This window comes from Oncorhynchus mykiss, chromosome 25 (genome assembly GCF_057628025.1).
Source record: "Oncorhynchus mykiss isolate SJ-2025 chromosome 25, ASM5762802v1, whole genome shotgun sequence".
Lineage (NCBI taxonomy): Eukaryota > Metazoa > Chordata > Actinopteri > Salmoniformes > Salmonidae > Oncorhynchus > Oncorhynchus mykiss.
Genome location: NC_143046.1, coordinates 23,260,001 through 23,279,479, shown reverse-complemented (window position 1 = coordinate 23,279,479; position 19,479 = coordinate 23,260,001). Strand labels below are relative to the sequence as shown.

The window sequence follows — 19,479 nt, the reverse complement described above, 5'->3', positions numbered from 1 at the left end:
GAAATCACACAAAACAGAAAAAGACATCCAAACTAAGTGGCATATAAATACAAAAGAATAAACGCAAAGTACAACAAACATATGTAAAAATATAAAATCTTACTAGTATTTACCATATACCAAAAACTAAGTTAAAAAATGATTTGTATAGTCATTAGATGTAAATAGAACAAAAATAACTAGAAATAAAAAATAAAAACACAAAACAAACAATGTGTGCCCTTTTCTGTCTGTTTTTCGTCCACCAAAGACCCACACACAGCTAGCTAGATTGTGACAGTTTGCAGCACCCGAAGTAACCATTTACATCACGTTCCCATCTGTCTGCCTAAGATACAAAAAAACATCGATACACACGACTAGTAGTAGTGCAGACACAATCATTTACATCCAGAATACAGTGATCCGTGGTGATTCAATGGCCTATGTAGGACCAGTATGGCAAGCACTTTCTGTCCATAGGGCGTTTTATTAACGTGGTGGGGAGTTTAAAGACACAATATTTTCCGAATTAAATGAAATGTCAAAACTTAAATATGTACACTACATCACCAAAAGTATGTGGACACCTACTCATCGAACATCTCATTCCAAAATCATGGGTATTAATATGGAGTTGGTCCCCCCTTTGCTGCTATAACAGCCTTCACTATTCTGGGAATGCTTTCCACTAGATGTTGGAACTTGCTTCCATTCAGCCACAAGAGGATTAGTGAGGTTGGGCACTGATGTTTGGCGATTAGGCCGGGCTCGCATACGGCGTTCCAAATCATCCCAAAGGTATTCGATGGGGTTGAGGTCAGGGCTCTGTACAAGCCAGTAAAGTTCCTCCACACTGATCTCAACAGTGGGGCATTGTCATGCTGAAACAGGAAAGGGTCTTCCCCAAACTGTTGCCACAAAGTTGGAATATCATTGTATGCTGTAGCGTTAAGCTTTCCCTTCACTGGAACTAGGGGTTCTAGCTAGAACCATGAAAAACAGCCACAGACCATTATTCCTCCGCCACCAAACTTTACAGTTGGTACAATGCATTGGGGCAGGTAGCGTTCTCCTGGTATCCGCCAAACCCAGATTTGTCCGTCGTCGCTTAGCATTGCGTATCTTAGGCTTGTGTGCAGCTGCTCGGCCATGGAAACCCATTTCATGAAGCTCCCGACAAATAGTCAGCTATTATTGTGCTGACGTTGCTTCCAGAGAAGGTTTGGAACTTGGTAGTGAGTGTTGCAAATGAGGACAGACAATTTTTGCGCGCTACGCACTTCAGCACTCGGCTGTCACGTTCTGTGAGCTTGTGTGGCCTACCACTTAGCGGCTGAGCCGTTGTTGGTCCTAGACGTTTCCACTTCACAATAACAGCACTTACAGTTGACCAGGGCAGCTCTAGCAGGGCAGAAATATGACGAACTGACTGGTTGGAAAGATGGCATCCTATGATGGTGCCACATTGAAAGTAACTGAGCTCTTCAGTAAGGCCCTTCTACTGCCAATGTTTGTCTATGGAGATCGCATGGCTGTGTGCTTGATTTTATACACCTGTCAGCAACGGGTGCGGCTGAAATAGCCGAATCTACTAAATTGAAGGATTGTCCACATACTTTTGTATATATCGTGTATTTGTGTGGGCCATGTCGCTGGACATATGACATCTAGAAAATCAACCTGACGAGGTACTCCAAATTAAATTTCTAGCCAACATCAAATATACTTTTTGGTCAATCAAATCAAATTTCAAATCAAATCAAATGTATTTATATAACCCTTCGTACATCAGCTGATATCTCAAAGTGCTGTACAGAAACCCAGCCTAAAACCCCAAACAGCAAGCAATGCAGGTGTTGAAGCACGTTGGCTAGGAAAAACTCCCTAGAAAGGCCAAAACCTAGGAAGAGGTCAATTTGCCTCAAGTTTATTTCTTGATATTTTCTCAAATGAAGATTGGGAAGAAAGTATTGCATTCTGTTCTGATGAGGGTTCCCTTTGGAAGGAGTTCAATTTGGATCATCTCTCAATCTAACAAATCCTAGACGGATAGCAGGCTAGTTGTTGAAATGTGTCGAAGTGCTCGGAAACACTGAGGAAAATGGTCAACATCAAAGTTTTCAATAAGAAAGTATATAATCATCTAAATATCTACACAAACACAAATATATATTCATATGTATATACAGTACATTCAGAAAGTATTCAGAACTTCCCTTTTTTCTACATTTTATGTTACAGCCTTATTCCAAAATGAATTAAATCATTTTCTTTCTCATCAATCTACTCACAATACCCCATAATGACAAAGCAAAAACAGTTGGACATTTTAGCACAATTAAAAAAATAAATAAATAATATTACATTTACCTAAGTATTCAGACCCTTTAATCAGCACCTTTGGCAGCGATTACAGCCTTGAGTCTTCTTGGGTATGACGCTACAAGCTTGGCACACCTGTATTTTGGGAGTTTCTCCCATTCTTCTATGCAGATCCTCTCAAGCTCTGTCAGGTTGGATGGGGAGCGTTGCTGCACAGCTATTTTCAGGTCTCTCCAGAGATGTTTGATCGGGTTCAAGTTCGGGCTCTGGCTGGGCCGCTCAGGACATTCAGAGACTTGTCCCGAAGCCACTGCTGCATTGTCTTGGCTGTGTGCTTAGAGTTGTTGTCCTGTTGGAAGGTTCCAGCTCTGGAGCAGGTTTTCATCAAGGATCTCTCTGTACTTTGCTCTGTTCATATTTCCTTCAACTAGTTTCCCAGCCCATGCCGTTGAAAAACATCCCGACAGCATAATGCTGCCACCACCATGCTTCACCATAGGGATGGTGCCATGTTTCCTCCAGACGTGACGCTTGGCATTCAGGCCAAAGAGTTCAATCTTGGTTTCATCAGACCAGACAATCTTGTTTCTCATGATCTGAGAGTTGGTAAACTCCAAGCGGGCTGTCATGTGCCTTTTACTGAGGAGTGGCTTCCATCTGGCCAATCTACCATAAAGGCCTGATTGGTGGGGTGCTGCAGAGATGGTTGTCCTTTTGGAAAGTTCTCCTATTTCCACAGAGGAACTCCGGAGCTCTGTCAGAGTAACCATCGGGCTCTTGATCACCTCCTTGAACAAGGCCCTTCTCCACCGATTGCTCAGTTTGGCCTAGCGGCCAGATGTAGGAAGAGTCTTGGGGGTTCCCAACTTCTTCCATTTAAGAATGACAGAGGCCACTGTGCTCTTGTGGACCTTCGATGCTGTAGACATTTTTTGCTACCCTTTTCCAGATCTGTGCTTCAACACAATCCTGTCTCGGTGTTCTATGGACAATTCGTTCAACCTCATGGCTTGGTTTTTTACTCTGACATGCTCTGTCAACTGTGGGACCTTATGTAGACAGGTGTGTGCCTTTCCAAATCATGTCCAATCAATTGAATTGACCACAGGTGGACTCCAGTCAAGTTGTAGGATCATCTCAAGGATGATCAATGGAAACAAGATGCACCTGAGCTCAATTTCGAGTCTCATAGCAAACGGTTTGAATACTTAGGTTAATAAAATACAAATATTTCTGATTTATTTTTATTTTTTAAATACATTTGCAACATTTTCTAGAAATCTGTTTTTGCTTTAATTATGGGCTATTGTGTGTAGATTGGTGAGGATTTTTTATTTATTTAATCCATTTTGGAATAAGGCTGTAACGTAACAAAATGTGGAAAAAGGGAAGGGGTCTGAATACCCTCCGAATGCACTGTATCTTTTATAATATGGCTGTATGTATTGAAAAAAGTTAGAATTACTTCAGTAAGGAATAAAACACATTGGATTTGAAAGGAGCTAGAGCAGTAATAACAGTGATAGATTTAGCTGTTCCCTATTGTTTTAAGGCTCTCTTCGTGAGAATCGGCTGTTTTCTGTCATTTAGTTCTACTGATGGAAGCACACTGCTGGCATCAAGTATTCCGAAAATACAAAAGGGGCTAAGCGCACATGGCCTGCTTTCTTTCCCCCTCTCCAAAATGAGTTGTACATGTTCACAAGTTACCAATTACTAAGTGTCCACTGAAATGCAACATGTTGAACAACCTGTGTCCCAACAACATGTGTAATAGATAGAGTTCCCTTCATGAGAAGTTGTGAACAGATATTTCACTATTTGGGGCTTTTTTCATGTTCTAATGTTTTGATTCATTACTTTTTGGATGTCAACAATTACTGACCACATTGTTATTATTTGTCAATTTACAGGATCTGTTTTCAAGGATTGCCCCTGTCATATTTTAACAACCAACCACTGAAATATCCCCTTCCAATCCCTGTCATATTTTAACAACCAACCACTGAAATATCCCCTTACAATCCCTGTCATATTTTAACAACCAACCACTGAAATATCCCCTTCCAATCCCTGTCATATTTTAACAACCAACCACTGAAATATCCCCTTCCAATCCCTGTCATATTTTAACAACCAACCACTGAAATATCCCCTTCCAATCCCTGTCATATTTTAACAACCAACCACTGAAATATCCCCTTCCAATCCCTGTCATATTTTAACAACCAACCACTGAAATATCCCCTTCCAATCCCTGTCACATTTTAATTAACAACCAACCACTGAAATATCCCCTTCCAATCCCTGTCATATTTTAACAACCAACCACTGAAATAACCCCTTCCAATCCCTGTCACATTTTAACAACCAACCACTGAAATAACCCCTTCCAATCCCTGTCACATTTTAACAACCAAACACTGAAATAACCCCTTCCAATCCCTGTCATATTTTAACAACCAACCACTGAAATAACCCCTTCCAATCCCTGTCACATTTTAACAACCAACCACTGAAATAACCCCTTCCAATCTCATAGATATATGTATTGCATCTCAATTGCGTTAAAAAAAAGACAAATCATCAAAAATATTTTGTCATAAAAATAAAAAAAATCAAACCTTAGCATATCTAAAGGGATAACATTATACAACAGTGTTTGCCTTGAGTCAAGTCATTTCAGCATAAATGACTCTCTGTATTGTTCAACCTTGCATCCTAAAACAGTTGATCCTTGCCAGTCTGATTTGCGATCGTGACCCACCACCTTTATAATGCACGCTGTATAGACACATTTCATGTTTACACTAGACATAGTGCTATATACACATATTATATATACACATATTCTATCATATATACACATATTATATCATATATATTGTATTGTGTAAACCTGCACATTCTCTCACTGTTTAGTAGTATACATACTAAGCACAAATACTCTTTCAGCTTTTTTTATTTTGATTAGTAAGGGGGTTTTCAGATGACAACTCATTTCTCAATCAGTATGTATAGCACTAAATTGACATTTTTTAAAAATTCAGTACACCTTCTAGGGTAAGCCAAGAAGGCATATCCTGATTGGATACTCTCTAATATAAGGCGTCTTTGTACTTAGTGTGCGCTCTAATAAAGTGGAAGGAGAATTCAGTGATGTAAACATTCAGCTTCATGTGGTAAAGAGGAGGAGATGAGATAAATGTGGGGTAGAGAGAGACAGGGATAAAACCTTAGAAAAAAAGGAAAGGGGGTTTGCCAAGGCTGGGGCAGCACAAGGCCCCATGCCCACACACAGAAAGGCTGCACAGTATTGAGGGACCAGAGGACAGGGGGACCTGGTCCTTTAAGAAAACAAGAAAAAGAGGGGGAGAGAAGAGGTCTTCAGTCTCCCAGCACACCAGAGGGCCATGGGTCCCCCTGGGATCCCCAGCGATGGCAGCGCTCACCCAAACACGAGACACAGACAGAAGACTCACTCAGGTACACATTGGATACACGGTCGAGACTGACTCTAAAAACTGACACACAATCTATTTTGAGTTTTTAGCCACGAGGCGAGAAGTGGGAGATTTAGCGTTGAAACCAAGCTGACCTCCTTCACCTATCAGAGAGCTTGGGAGAAGTAAACAAGTGTTTCAGAGTAGAAGGAAGATAGAGAATAAAAAGTGTGAGAGAGAACCCGAGAAGAAGAGGGAAGGAAAGGGAAGAGGGAAGGAGAGGGAATAGGGAAAGAGAGGGAAGGAGAGGGAAGAGGGAACTAGAGGGAAGAGGAAAAGAGAGGGAAGGAGAGGGAAAGAGACGGAAAGAGAGGGAAGGAGAGCGAAGTGGGAAGGAGAGGAAAGAGACGGAAAGAGAGGGAAGGAGAGCAAAGGAGAGGGAAGAGGGAAGGAGAGGAAAGAGATGGAAAGAGAGAGAAGGAGAGAGAAGAGGGAAGGAGAGGGAAAGAGAGGGAAGAGGGAAGGAGAGGGAAGGAGAGGGAAGAGGGAAGGAGAGGGAAGGAGAGGGAAGGAGAGGGAAGAGGGAAAGAGAGGGGAGGAGAGGGAAGGAAGGAAAGGTAAAGGGAAGGAGAGGGAAGCAGAGGGAAGGGGGAAGGAGAGGGAAGGAGAGGGAAGGAGAGCAAATGGGGTTGACGTGCTTGACTGATGTAGTACCATCCATACCTCTGGGAAATTTCAACAGACTTCCAACAGGGTTGATATCCCACCACCCCTCTCTCTCAGGTGTTAATGGTAGTATTACCTCTACCATCATCAGATACAGAGGTAGTTCCCCTGTACGGTGAGCCTCGGACTCGCTCTCCCTCAGCTACACTGCTGGCTGTATCACAAAAGACACAGGCTGCATTAGAGCTCTATTAAAGAATACAGAGGCTTGGATTCATATAATAACAATCATCCTAATAATAATCATTTGGATTCAGGCAGGGGCTCTACATTCTGATCATTCAGGTGTGCATTCCATTACTAAAGTTTAGGGTAGATCTGGAACTTGTAGTACATCTCTGATTCTACTCTGTGCTTGAATAAGTTGACTTACTGACTGAGTCACATGTTCCAAAAGTACAAAGATGGATTTTGTGATTTTCTTCAGAGAGTGAGTGAGTTTTCATAGGGTAAATATGCCTTGAACTTTACTTCATGACATAATAGCATTGGTTGTCATAACCCCATTTATGTGTTGGCAGGATAGGAAGTGACTGCCATCCTAGATTAGTGTTAGCACAGCGTTTCCCAAACTCGATCCTGGTCCCCCCTGGGTGCACGTTTTGGGTTTTGCCCTAGCACTACACAGATAATTCAAATAATCAAAGCTTGATGATGAGTTGGTTATTTGAATCAGCTGTGTAGTGCTAGGGCAAAAAAATAGATGTGTACCCAGGGGGGGCCCAGGACCGAGTTTGGAAAACGCTGTGTTAGCAGGTTGTCTATCTCTTCAGCAGTGGGAACCTTCAGAGTAAAGCAGGCAGAGTAGGGGGAACAAGTAGAGAGAATAAACAGTATTACCTCGTTAAGAGTGCATAGATTCAATTAAGGAAGCACTAAAATGACATAAATCAAGATTTTTTTCTTTTCATTTTCGATTAGTAAACTCTTTTAAGTTATTAAAATGATTTTTCTGCTATTGTATTTTATGTCATAACACAGATAGTTTTAACATCCACAAGTTTGCTAATATAGAGCAGGCTCGTTATATACTGTACGACGTAACATCCAATACAGCTGAGCTTGCAGTTGCACCAGTAGTGACCAAGGGGGTACAAAAAAACGACACACACGCAGACACACACACCACAATGACCAACGGAGGGAGAAACATTTGTTACAAAGGTCTCGCCCGCCTGCACGCCAACTCCCAATGGTGCGAGAACGAGTCACGAATAAGTCATGAACACAGACAGGAAGCAGCTTTTGTGTTCAGAGAGTTTCTATGTTGTTTGGTTGCTTTTCCCTCCATCCCTCCAACCCCCGCTAGCTTCCTCGGTAGTATCCTCAGTCAAAAGAGACAAGGTCCGTTTCTTATTCCAATGTTAAAAATGTAAACATGACGAGGTGCCTTGGTTGAGGTACTGAGGCAAGTCTGGGGGTTCTAAGGCGAGGCCAGCCGAGTCCCCGTCAGCGATGCAGGCTCTTCTGGGCCTCCTTCAGCAGGGTGTCAAAGTCCAGGGCGTCATACTTGCTCTTTACCGGCCCTGGTCCCGCTTCGTCTGGACAGAAAAAGCTCTGTTAGAACAGTCATCATGGCTACATCCAACTCCATTACATCAATGTTACAGAGAGAGAGAAATAGATACTACACATGAAGTATCTTAGCACTGTCAACAGTTCACACTCCTTAACATTTTACATTCATGTTGTGACTGTATCTCTGCATACCCAGATCAATGTATCTCTTCCTGCTGAGCCTGTGCATGCCACCCCCTCTGTTCTGGAAGAGCGGCTCTCGTCTGTGCTTCTGGTTCTGCTGGCCACTGGGCGCTTGACGAAACTTGATGACTCCACAACGCTCCCTATGGACACACACACACACACACAAAGACAGAAAGATGCATTTCAGGCAGACAGGCCAGGCAGGCAGATAGGCAGACAGGGCAGGCAGGCAGATAAAATGGACCTACTCGTTTTTGGTGATGACTTTGCAGTCCTCTGGGTCGCCAAAGGCCTCGAAGCGTTTGCGCAGCATAATTTGTGTGACGCTGCTCGGCAGGTTGTGAATGTAGAACACTTGGCAGTTGTCCTAGGCAACGACACCATGGTAACCGTCAGAACAAGACACTTGCTGCAGTGGCAAAGCACGCCTACTTCACACATACACTACTGTTCAAAAACTTGGGGTGCACATTTTAGAGTGGCCTTTTATTGTCCCCAAAATAAGGTAGACCTGTGCAATGATCATGCTGTTTAATCAGCTTCTTGATATGCCACATATAGATTATCTTGGAAAAGGAGAAATAATCACTAACAGGGATGTAAACACATTTGAGCACAACATTTTAGAGAAATAAGCTTTTTGTGTGTATGGGACATTTCTGAGATATTTTATTTCAGCCCATGTAAACATGGGACCAACACTTTACATGTTGCATTTACATGTTTATTCAGTGTACATAACAGGGTTGTATGACTTTGTTAAAACTCATAATGGAATAACTGATGTTACCTCGTCAATTTGAATCCCAGACTTGGAGATTTTGTTCCCCTGCTTGTCTCCGTGGCACGTCTCAGAGTTCTCGCAGCTGAGGAGAGAGAGACACAAGGCAGAGATATTAGACAGGAGCGAATGGAAGAACCTGAGTCACATAACAATGAGAAGAGCCACAGGACTCCTGGCTGACTGTTAATCAGAATGATCAGGGACTCTTTACACGACACTATTTTGATGACTCAAACTAGGTAAAGAGTCTGATCTAGATTCAAATCTCTCTTTAAAGGCCCAGTGTAGTCAAACACTTTATTTTCCTGTGTTTTATATATATTTCCACACTATGAGGTTGGAATAATACTGTAAAATTATGATTAATGCCCTTTTAGAGTAAGAGCTGTTTGAAAAGGCCGCCTGAAATTTCAGCCTGTTTTGATGGGATGGAGTTTTGGCCTGCCTGGTGACATCAACAGGCGGTAAAATAGTTTATAGACCAATAAGAAACAGGGTTCCAAACCTATCTGCCAATAACAGATCGCTTTCAGTTTTCCCCTCCCCACTACTAGTAAGTATTGCTTGAGAAATTGCTCTTTGCTAAGAAGCTATTTCCGTTTATTTTTTACAATTTTAATTGAAAATAATCACAGTAAGGCTCTTAATTATTACCCAGAAATGATTTGATATTGAGGTAAAGCAGATGCATTGGACGTTTAAGAGATGTCTCCCACACTACCTCCGGAGGTAGACATCTACCACATGCATGTCCCACATGTCCCTGCAGGAATAACCTTAATACCAGTAGACAGCATTTTTACTGTTAGCCAAATAGAAAATTAAAGGCTTAAAATATCCTCACATTTGTGAATCATTGCATTAATCAAGTGTGCAACACTATGTGCAATATGGTTGATATGAGAAGCTCCTGTATAGTTTGAATTGCTATTCCTATTTGGTTTGTCTATATACTACGGTATTTACGGTATGCTAATAGATACACACACACACACACACACACGAGGCAGGAATGTGGCTTGGGCCACACCACATCCAAGACTAGTGTAAACAGAAAAGTTGCAAATCTGATATTGAAGAGAGATAGATCTCACTAGACATATTTTACTAATGTAAATCCGTATATCTTTGGCTTATATTCTCACCTGATGTCAGGCTTACTGCTAGGGGAGTGGGGCTGGCAGAAGCTGGAGTGGAGGATGGGGGAGGGAGAGCGGGAGCAGAGGGAGGAGTGCTCCCCCTCTTCATCTGACTTGTGGGGTGATATAGCATGGGGCGATCCTGATTGGGGTGATTCCGCGGTCGCCCTCCGTCTGTCCCCCTTGCTGTCAGCCCTGGTACCGTTACTCAGGTACTCTGGTACCTTGGAGAAGAGTTTGTCTTCACGCTGATGTCCATGCCTCTCGCCCCCCAGCGCCTTTTCCCCCTTAGGCTCTGGCCCTTCAGAAGAAGAGTGTCCGAACAGAGAGTGGGACAGCATGGCGGCGGTTCTCTTCCGACGCTCCCCCAGGCTCAGCAGGCAGTAGTCGTGGTCTCCAAACGTCTGGTGGACTTTGGGATCTGCATCGCTGGCCTGGCCCATCTTGCGGAGCTGAGCGTAGAGTTCGGTCTGCTCGGGGAACTTGCGGGAGTTGGCCCGGGAGAGCCAAGAACCCTTCGGGGGGGACTCTCCTTTCCCCTCAGGCTTGAACAGCTCATCCTCCACAGGCTTGTGAGGGGGGGTGGTGGGAGGGGTGAGGCCTGAAAACACACGCCACTCTCATAAGTCATGTGGTTTCAAACAGCTCTGATGGGTTAACATCAGAAAAACATCAACGATTCACAGACAGTGAATGTTAATGATCAACTGTTACTGGTTGTACTATCTGTTACTGAACTGAGTAACTGTCTGGTTATGACAGCGACATTGCAGAATAGCTGTCTTTCAACGGCTTTCCTAATAGAACAAATTGCTTTGAGGCTGTTACATCGTAAACATTACAGTAGCACAGCATCTTTGTTATGGCACAAGGCAGGCACACAATGATTTTGACTGAATATTTGACTTTCAATTGTTAAATGTTATGGATTTTGAGGACGATATCAGTGGCAGTCACTGCATTGTGATATCTGTTTTCTCTGCTACCCAAGTAGCTATGGAAGCAAATGACATTTACCCAAGATGACATTTACCCAGGAATAGAGTGTAGTCATGCTCTTTCCAACACAATACAAATACATTTCCCCTCTCCTCTACCACTCTACTACTAAGCTGTTAGCCACACTATCTCTATAGTACATTATGTTACAGTACATATCTACAGTACATTATGTTACAGTACTATATCTACAGTCTACAGTACATTATGTTACAGTACTATATCTACAGTCTACAGTACATTATGTTACAGTACTATATCTACAGTCTACAGTACATTATGTTACAGTACTATATCTACAGTCTACAGTACATTATGTTACAGTACTATATCTACAGTCTACAGTACATTATGTTACAGTACTATATCTACAGTCTACAGTACATTATGTTACAGTACTATATCTACAGTCTACAGTACATTATGTTACAGTACATATCTACAGTACATTATGTTACAGTACTATATCTAGGACAGATACACTGGTCTATAGTACATTATGTAACTGTACTATATCTACAGTACATTGTTACAGCACTATATCTACAGTACATTGTTACAGTACTATATCTACAGTACATTGTTACAGTACTATATCTACAGTACATTGTGTTACAGTACTATATCTACAGTCTACAGTACATTATGTTACAGTACTATATCTACAGTCTACAGTACATTATGTTACAGTACTATATCTATACCAGATACACTGGTCTATAGTACATTATGTAACTGTACTATATCTACAGTACATTATGTTACAGTACTATATCTACACTAGATACACTGGTCTACAGTGCATTATGTTACAGTACTATGCTACTTCTGACAGACACAATAGGATATACATCCAAACTCCTGCTCCCATCCAGTCTCGTGAAGTCAAGGTGTAAAAGACGTCACAATGATCAACACTGACTCAAAGCCCCAACATTACCTGCTGTGCCACACAGGTCCACGCTGAGAGTCTGCTCAAATGGCTTGTTGGCATACTGGGTATCTCTGATCATGGGGATGAGAGAGAGAGATTTACTTTAATTGAATTGAGAGAGGGAGACAGAGAGAGAGAGAGAGAGAGAGAGAGAGAGAGAGAGAGAGAGAGAGAAAGAGAGAAAGATTACAGAGTCATCATCAAGGCCAGGGGAAGGGGTGTGGGAGTTGGGGTAGAGGGGATGGGAGGGGGACAAAGCATACTGCTGAGTGCTGAATTGATGTTTCTTTAGGATTTCTTAAGGTGCTATGCAGGTTTAATAGGGTTCATGAGGGTTCAGTAGGGTTTATGAGGGTTTGGTAGGATTTATGATGGTTTGGTAGGGTTTAGTAGGGTTTGTTAGGGTTTATGATGGTTTGGTAGGGTTTATGATTTTTAGTAGGGTGTATGAGGGTTTAGTAGGGTTTATGAGGGTTTATTATAGTTTGAGGCTTTAGTATTGTTTATGAGGGTTTAGTAGGGTTTATGAGAGGTTAGTGGGGTTTATGAGGGTTTATGAGAGGTTAGTGGGATATATGAGGGTTTAGTAGGGTTCATGAGGGTTTAGTAGGGTTTATGAGGGTTTAGTATAGTTTATGAGGGTTTAGTAGGGTTTATGAGGGGTTAGTGGGGTTTATGAGGGTTTAGTAGGGTTTATGAGAGGTTAGTGGGGTTTATGAGGGGTTAGTAGGTTTTATGAGGGTTTAGTATGGTTTATGAGGGGTTAGTATGGTTTATGAGGGTTTAGTATAGTTTATGAAGGTTTAGTAGGGTTTATGAAGGTTTAGTAGGGTTTATGATGGGTTAGTAGGGTTTATGAGGGTTTAGTAGGGTTTATGAGGGGTTAGTAGGGTTTATGAGAGGTTAGTGGGGTTTATGAGGGTTTAGTATGGTTTATGAGGGTTTAGTATGGTTTATGAGGGTTTAGTAGGTTTTATGAGGGGTTAGTAGGGTTTATGAGGGTTTAGTATGGTTTATGAGGGTTTAGTATAGTTTGAGGGTTTAGTATTGTTTATGAGGGTTTAGTAGGGTTTATGAGAGGTTAGTGGGGTTTATGAGGGTTTAGTATGGTTTATGATGTTTTAGTAGGGTTTATGAGGGGTTAGTAGGTTTTATGAGGGTTTAGTAGGGTTTATGAGGGTTTAGTATAGTTTATGAGGGTTTAGTACGGTTTATGAGGGTTTAGTATGGTTTATGAGGGTTTAGTAGGGTTTATGAGAGGTTAGTATGGTTTATGAGGGTTTATGAGGGTTTAGTGGGGTTTATGAGGGGTTAGTAGGGTTTATGAGGGTTTAGTAGGGTTTATGAGGGTTTAGTAGGGTTTATGAGGGTTTAGTAGGGTTTATGAGGGGTTTATGAGGGTTTAGTATGGTTTATGAGGGTTTAGTATGGTTTATGAGGGTTTAGTAGGGTTTAGTATGGTTTATGAGGGTTTAGTATGGTTTATGAGGGTTTAGTAGGGTTTATGAGGGTTTAGTAGGGTAGGGTTTATGAGGGTTTAGTAGGGTTTATGAGGGTTTAGTAGCGTTTATGAGGGGTTTATGAGGGTTTAGTAGGGTTTATGAGGGTTTATGAGGGTTTAGTAGGTTTTATGAAGGTTCATGTTTGAAGTTTGTATTATTTTCATTGCGTATGTGAGCATTCCCTTTTTCCTGTCATGTTTTTCTTTACAGCCGTCTGTGATTGGTATTACAGTACAAGCTACGTCTCCTATTGAGGGCTATCTGCGATCTGTGTTACCATGAAAGGCTTCTGTGGAGTGCTTTGGGGATATTACAGAGTCTACAAAGAAGCAACAAACTCTCTGAGAACCACATAACATCACAGTAATTTTACACATGGAAGAGTTCCAGAAGTGAACATTAAAAAGAGCTTTGTGATTGCTGACTCTGGACAGATGGGCTAGCAGTATACAGTTGAAGGCAGAAGTTTACATACACTTAGGTTGGAGTCATTAAAACTCATTTTTCACTCCACTCCACAAATTTCTTGTTAACAAACTATAGTTTTGGCAAGTCCGTTAGGACATCTACTTTGAGGATGACACAAGTCATTTTTCCAACAATTGTTTACAGACACATTATTTCACTTATAATTCCCTGTATCACAATTCCAGTGGTCAGAAGTTTACATACACTAAGTTGACTGTGCCTTTAAACAGCTTGGAATTTTTTTAGAAAATGATGTCATGGCTTTAGAAGCTTCTGATAGGCTAATTGACATCATTTGAGTCAATTGGAGGCGAACCTGTGGATGTATTTCAAGGCCTACCTTGGGAAAATCAAAAGAAATAGTACGCAAGTATAAACACCATGGGACCACGCAGCCGTCATACTGCTCAGGAAGGAGACGCAGATGAAAGTACTTTGGTGTGAAAAGTGCAAATCAATCCCAGAACAACAGCAAAGGACCTTGTGAAAATGCTGGAAGAAACAGGTACAAAAGTATCTATATCCACAGTAAAACGAGTCCTATATCGACATAACGTGAAAGACCGCTCAGCAAGGATGAAGCCACTGCTCCAGTACTGCCATAAAAAAGCCAGACTACGATTTGAAACTGCACATGTGGACAAAGATTGTACTTTTTGGAGAAATGTCCTCCTGTCTGATGAAACAAAAATATAATTATTTGGCCATAATGACCATCATTATGTTTAGGAGGAAAAAGGGGGAGGCTTGCAAGCTAAGAACACCATCCCAACCGTGAAGCACGGGGGTGGCAGCATCATGTTGTGGGGGTGCTTTGCTGCAGGAGGGACTGGTGCACTTCACAAAATAAATGGCATCACGAGGAAAGAAAAATTATGTGGATATATTGAAGCAACATCTCAAGACATCAGTCAAGAAGTTAAAGCTTGGTCGCAAATGGGTCTTCCAAATGGACAATGACCCCAAGCACACTTCCAAAGGACAACAAAGTCAAGGTATTGGAGTGGCCATCACAAAGCTCTGACCTCAATCCTATAGAACATTTGTGGGCAGAACTGAAAAAGCGTGTGCGAGCAAGGAGGCCTACAAACCTGACTCAGTTACACTAGCACTGTCAGGAGGAATGGGACAAAATTCACCCAACCTATTGTGGGAAGCTTGTGGAAGGCTACCCGAAATGTTTGACACAAGTTAAACAATTTAAAGGCAATGCTACCAAATACTAATTGAGTACATGTAAACTTCTGAACCACTGGGAATGTGATGAAAGAAATGAAAGCTGAAATAAATCATTATCTCTACTATTATTCTGACATTTCACATCCTTAAAATAAATTGCTGATCCTAACTGACCTAAGACAGGGAATATTAACTAGGATTAATTGTCAGGAATTGTGAAAAACAGAGTTTTAACGTATTTGGCTAAGGTGTATGTAATCTTCCAACTTCAACTGTATGTGTTGTAGTGTTTAGGAATGTAGTATCGAAAACAAACCCTGTAGATATGGGAATCAGCGGCAGACAGAGGCAGCTGCGTTTCACTGCAATAAGGAAAACAACAGAAAGAGTCAATGGTACCAGTGATTACATGCATGGTCAGAGAACACCACAGCAGATCTAGCAGGTGTAGAAACAGCCTTTTGCTTGGCACGCTGTGTAACAATGCTGGGGCTCTCCATTTTTCAGTCACGTCAAATTGAACAAAGATGATGCATGATGGAGTCATGTGGACTAACACAACAGGATTGTTGTAGAGAGCTTAGGACTTCATCTTCCTTACCGTTTTGACAGCAGATGTTATCGGGTTCAACTGTGTCTGCCGTGGTTTGGGAAGAAGTACTGTTGTTAGGGGTGGTGGTGTCTTTCTCCAGGCCGTGTCCCATGGGGTGTTTGACCGCCATGTCCTCCTCGCCAAGGTGCCCGGCTCCCGACACAGGCTCGACCCTCATCCGGCCAGCACGCACCTTCTTGGCGAAGCGGCTGGGGAAAGAGGCGAGCCTGCGGGAGCGGCGGACAGAGAAAGACGCGTCCTCCAGATCGGGGCTCTTAGGGGCCTCTAGGGACCTGTCGCTCTCGGAGTCTTTTCTAAGCTCTGGTTTGGTCGAACGGGCAGCCGGAATGGGGGTCTCAGTCTTTCTGTCCTGCGCTGCTTTGGGGATAGCTCCTCTGTTATGGGTGTAGGGGGGGCTGTGGAGTCTGTAAGGCTTGCTCACATCAAAGGATTTGACCGTTTCGAGCAGTTCGCGCAGAAGAGAGTTGGCTTTGAACTCCCGTCTGCGGGTGAAGGCGTGGCGCGGCCGAGGGGCGCAGATCTGGGCCTGGGTTGCAGCCTTGTGACAGTTTAGGGAGATACGAGCAGGAGGGTACTCAGGCCTGGCCCTGCGTACCTGGCCTGGGCACTCACGCTCCTTGCGCTCCCAGATGGCCTGCTTGCGCATGGGGAGGCAGTATGTGTGCATGTACTTGATGAGCTCCACCACAGAGCGCATTTCTTTCTCAGAGGAGAACTGGGGCTTGGAGGGCTCAGGCGGGGTGGAGCTTTCACCCTCACTGCTCGAGGTCTCCTCCTCTTCTTCTTCCTCCTCGGACTCACTGTCCTCCTCATCATCATCTTCCTCCTCCTCCCCGTCCTCCTCTGTGTCAGCTGAAGGAGTGTCCTCGGCCTCCTGTGCGGTGGTCAGGTGCCGGTGGAGCTCTGTGCACAGACGTCCAGCTGGTCGCACCGCTCGGGGCTTACGCTCATGATGTGTGCTTTCACGCTGCAGAAAGAAACAGAGAGAAAGAGATGGGTTACTACCTGCCAACATGACCTTGGTGAGTCTCTGTGCACCGCATGATCCAAGAGATTAAGGAATAACTTCTACGTCTAGTCTTTGACTACATACCGTACAGCGTGAACAAGTCATGACTACATACTAGGGCTGGGCGATATACCATATTTTACAATATACCGGTATTGATGTAGGGACCGGTTAGGGTTTTTACTTCACCTTCTATACCGGTATTTGAATGTTTAGTTTGCTAAATGTGATACGCCATGTGTAATGTCAATTTTTATAGTTTACTTCGCTACTTGAGTCATCTCTCTCCGCTCTTTCTCTCCATGCCACTTTCCACACAGACTTAGCCACGCCCCCTGTCACTCAGAGCACATTTGATGTTCCTCAACCACCAGACACTTGCATTCAGTCTGCATGGTCAATGCAGCACATGCAACAATGTTGATGACAACAATGCTGTTTCCACTTTGCTTCTGAATATAAATCCACCAGCGATCTATAATGACACTATTAGTTTGTGTTTCTTACATCAGCAAACAGCTAGTTTGTCTTTTCTTAGCAAGTTGCAACATAGAAAGAAGAACTCATAACTACATACCATACAGAGTGAACAACTCATAACTACATACCATACAGAGTGAACAACTCATGACTACATACCGTACAGAGTGAACAACTCATGACTACATACCATACAGAGTGAACAACTCATGACTACATACCATACAGAGTGAACAACTCATGACTACATACCGTACAGAGTGAACAACTCATGACTACATACCGTACAGAGTGAACAACTCATGACTACATACCATACAGAGTGAACAACTCATAACTACATACCATACAGAGTGAACAACTCATGACTACATACCGTACAGAGTGAACAACTCATGACTACATACCATACAGAGTGAACAACTCATGACTACATACCATACAGAGTGAACAACTCATGACTACATACCGTACAGAGTGAACAACTCATGACTACATACCGTACAGAGTGAACAACTCATGACTACATACCATACAGAGTGAACAACTCATGACTACATACCGTACAGAGTGAACAACTCATGACTACATACTGTACAGAGTGAACAACTCATAACTACATACCATACAGAGTGAACAACTCATGACTACATACCATACAGAGTGAACAACTCATAACTACATACCATACAGAGTGAACAACTCATAACTACATACCATACAGAGTGAACAACTCATAACTACATACCATACAGAGTGAACAACTCATAACTACATACCATACAGAGTGAACAACTCATAACTACATACCATACAGAGTGAACAACTCATAACTACATACCATACAGAGTGAACAACTCATAACTACATACCATACAGAGTGAACAACTCATAACTACATACCATACAGCGTGAACAACTCATGACTACATACCATACAGAGTGAACAACTCATGACTACATACCATACAGAGTGAACAACTCATGACTACATACCGTACAGAGTGAACAACTCATGACTACATACCATACAGAGTGAACAACTCATAACTACATACCATACAGAGTGAACAACTCATGACTACATACCATACAGAGTGAACAACTCATGACTACATACTATACAGAGTGAACATCACATGACTACATACCATACAGAGTGAACAACTCATGACTACATACCATACAGAGTGAACAACTCATAACTACATACCATACAGAGTGAACAACTCATGACTACATACCATACAGAGTGAACAACTCATAACTACATACCATACAGAGTGAACAACTCATGACTACATACCATACAGAGTGAACAACTCATGACTACATACCATACAGAGTGAACAACTCATAACTACATACCATACAGAGTGAACAACTCATGACTACATACCGTACAATGAACAACTCATGACTACATACCGTACAGAGTGAACAACTCATGACTACATACCGTACAGAGTGAACAACACATGACTACATACCGTACAGAGTGAACAACTCATGACTACATACCGTACAGAGTGAACAACTCATGACTACATACTGTACAGAGTGAACAACTCATGACTACATACCATACAGAGTGAACAACTCATAACTACATACCGTACAGAGAACAACTCATGACTACATACCGTACAGAGTGAACAACTCATGACTACATACCATACAGTGAACAACTCATGACTACATACCATACAGAGTGAACAACTCATGACTACATACTGTACAGAGTGAACAACTCATGACTACATACTGTACAGAGTGAACAACTCATGACTACATACTGTACAGAGTGAACAACTCATGACTACATACCATACAGAGTGAACAACTCATGACTACATACCGTACAGAGTGAACAACTCATGACTACATACCGTACAGAGTGAACAACTCATGACTACATACCATACAGTGAACAACTCATGACTACATACCATACAGAGTGAACAACTCATGACTACATACCGTACAGAGTGAACAACTCATGACTACATACCGTACAGAGTGAACAACTCATGACTAAATACCATACAGAGTGAACAACTCATAACTATATACCATACAGAGTGAACAACTCATGACTACATACCATACAGTGAACAACACTTGACTACATACCATACAGAGTGAACAACTCATGACTACATACCGTACAGAGTGAACAACTCATGACTACATAC

At 42.3% G+C, this 19,479-nt stretch overlaps 1 protein-coding gene across 4 annotated transcripts in view; it reads right to left on the bottom strand.

Moving 5' to 3' along the window:
• Nucleotides 1–7,124: 7,124 nt before the first annotated feature.
• Nucleotides 7,125–19,479, bottom strand: part of LOC110504406 (peroxisome proliferator-activated receptor gamma coactivator 1-beta) — a 110,155-nt gene continuing 97,800 nt past the window's right edge. For 3 of the 4 annotated variants that reach the window (XM_036970536.2, XM_090219349.1, XM_090219347.1), the window contains 8 exons: nucleotides 15,784–16,762; nucleotides 15,499–15,544; nucleotides 12,040–12,104; nucleotides 10,107–10,701; nucleotides 8,968–9,043; nucleotides 8,426–8,544; nucleotides 8,184–8,317; nucleotides 7,133–8,014 (listed from right to left, as the gene is read on the bottom strand). In XM_036970536.2, the coding sequence (XP_036826431.1) occupies nucleotides 7,923–8,014; nucleotides 8,184–8,317; nucleotides 8,426–8,544; nucleotides 8,968–9,043; nucleotides 10,107–10,701; nucleotides 12,040–12,104; nucleotides 15,499–15,544; nucleotides 15,784–16,762 (2,106 nt within the window). In that variant the 3' untranslated portion in view covers nucleotides 7,133–7,922. Of the gene's footprint in view, nucleotides 8,015–8,183; nucleotides 8,318–8,425; nucleotides 8,545–8,967; nucleotides 9,044–10,106; nucleotides 10,702–12,039; nucleotides 12,105–15,498; nucleotides 15,545–15,783; nucleotides 16,763–19,479 lie in introns of all 4 variants that reach the window. The other variant, XM_090219350.1, reaches the window with a different exon arrangement.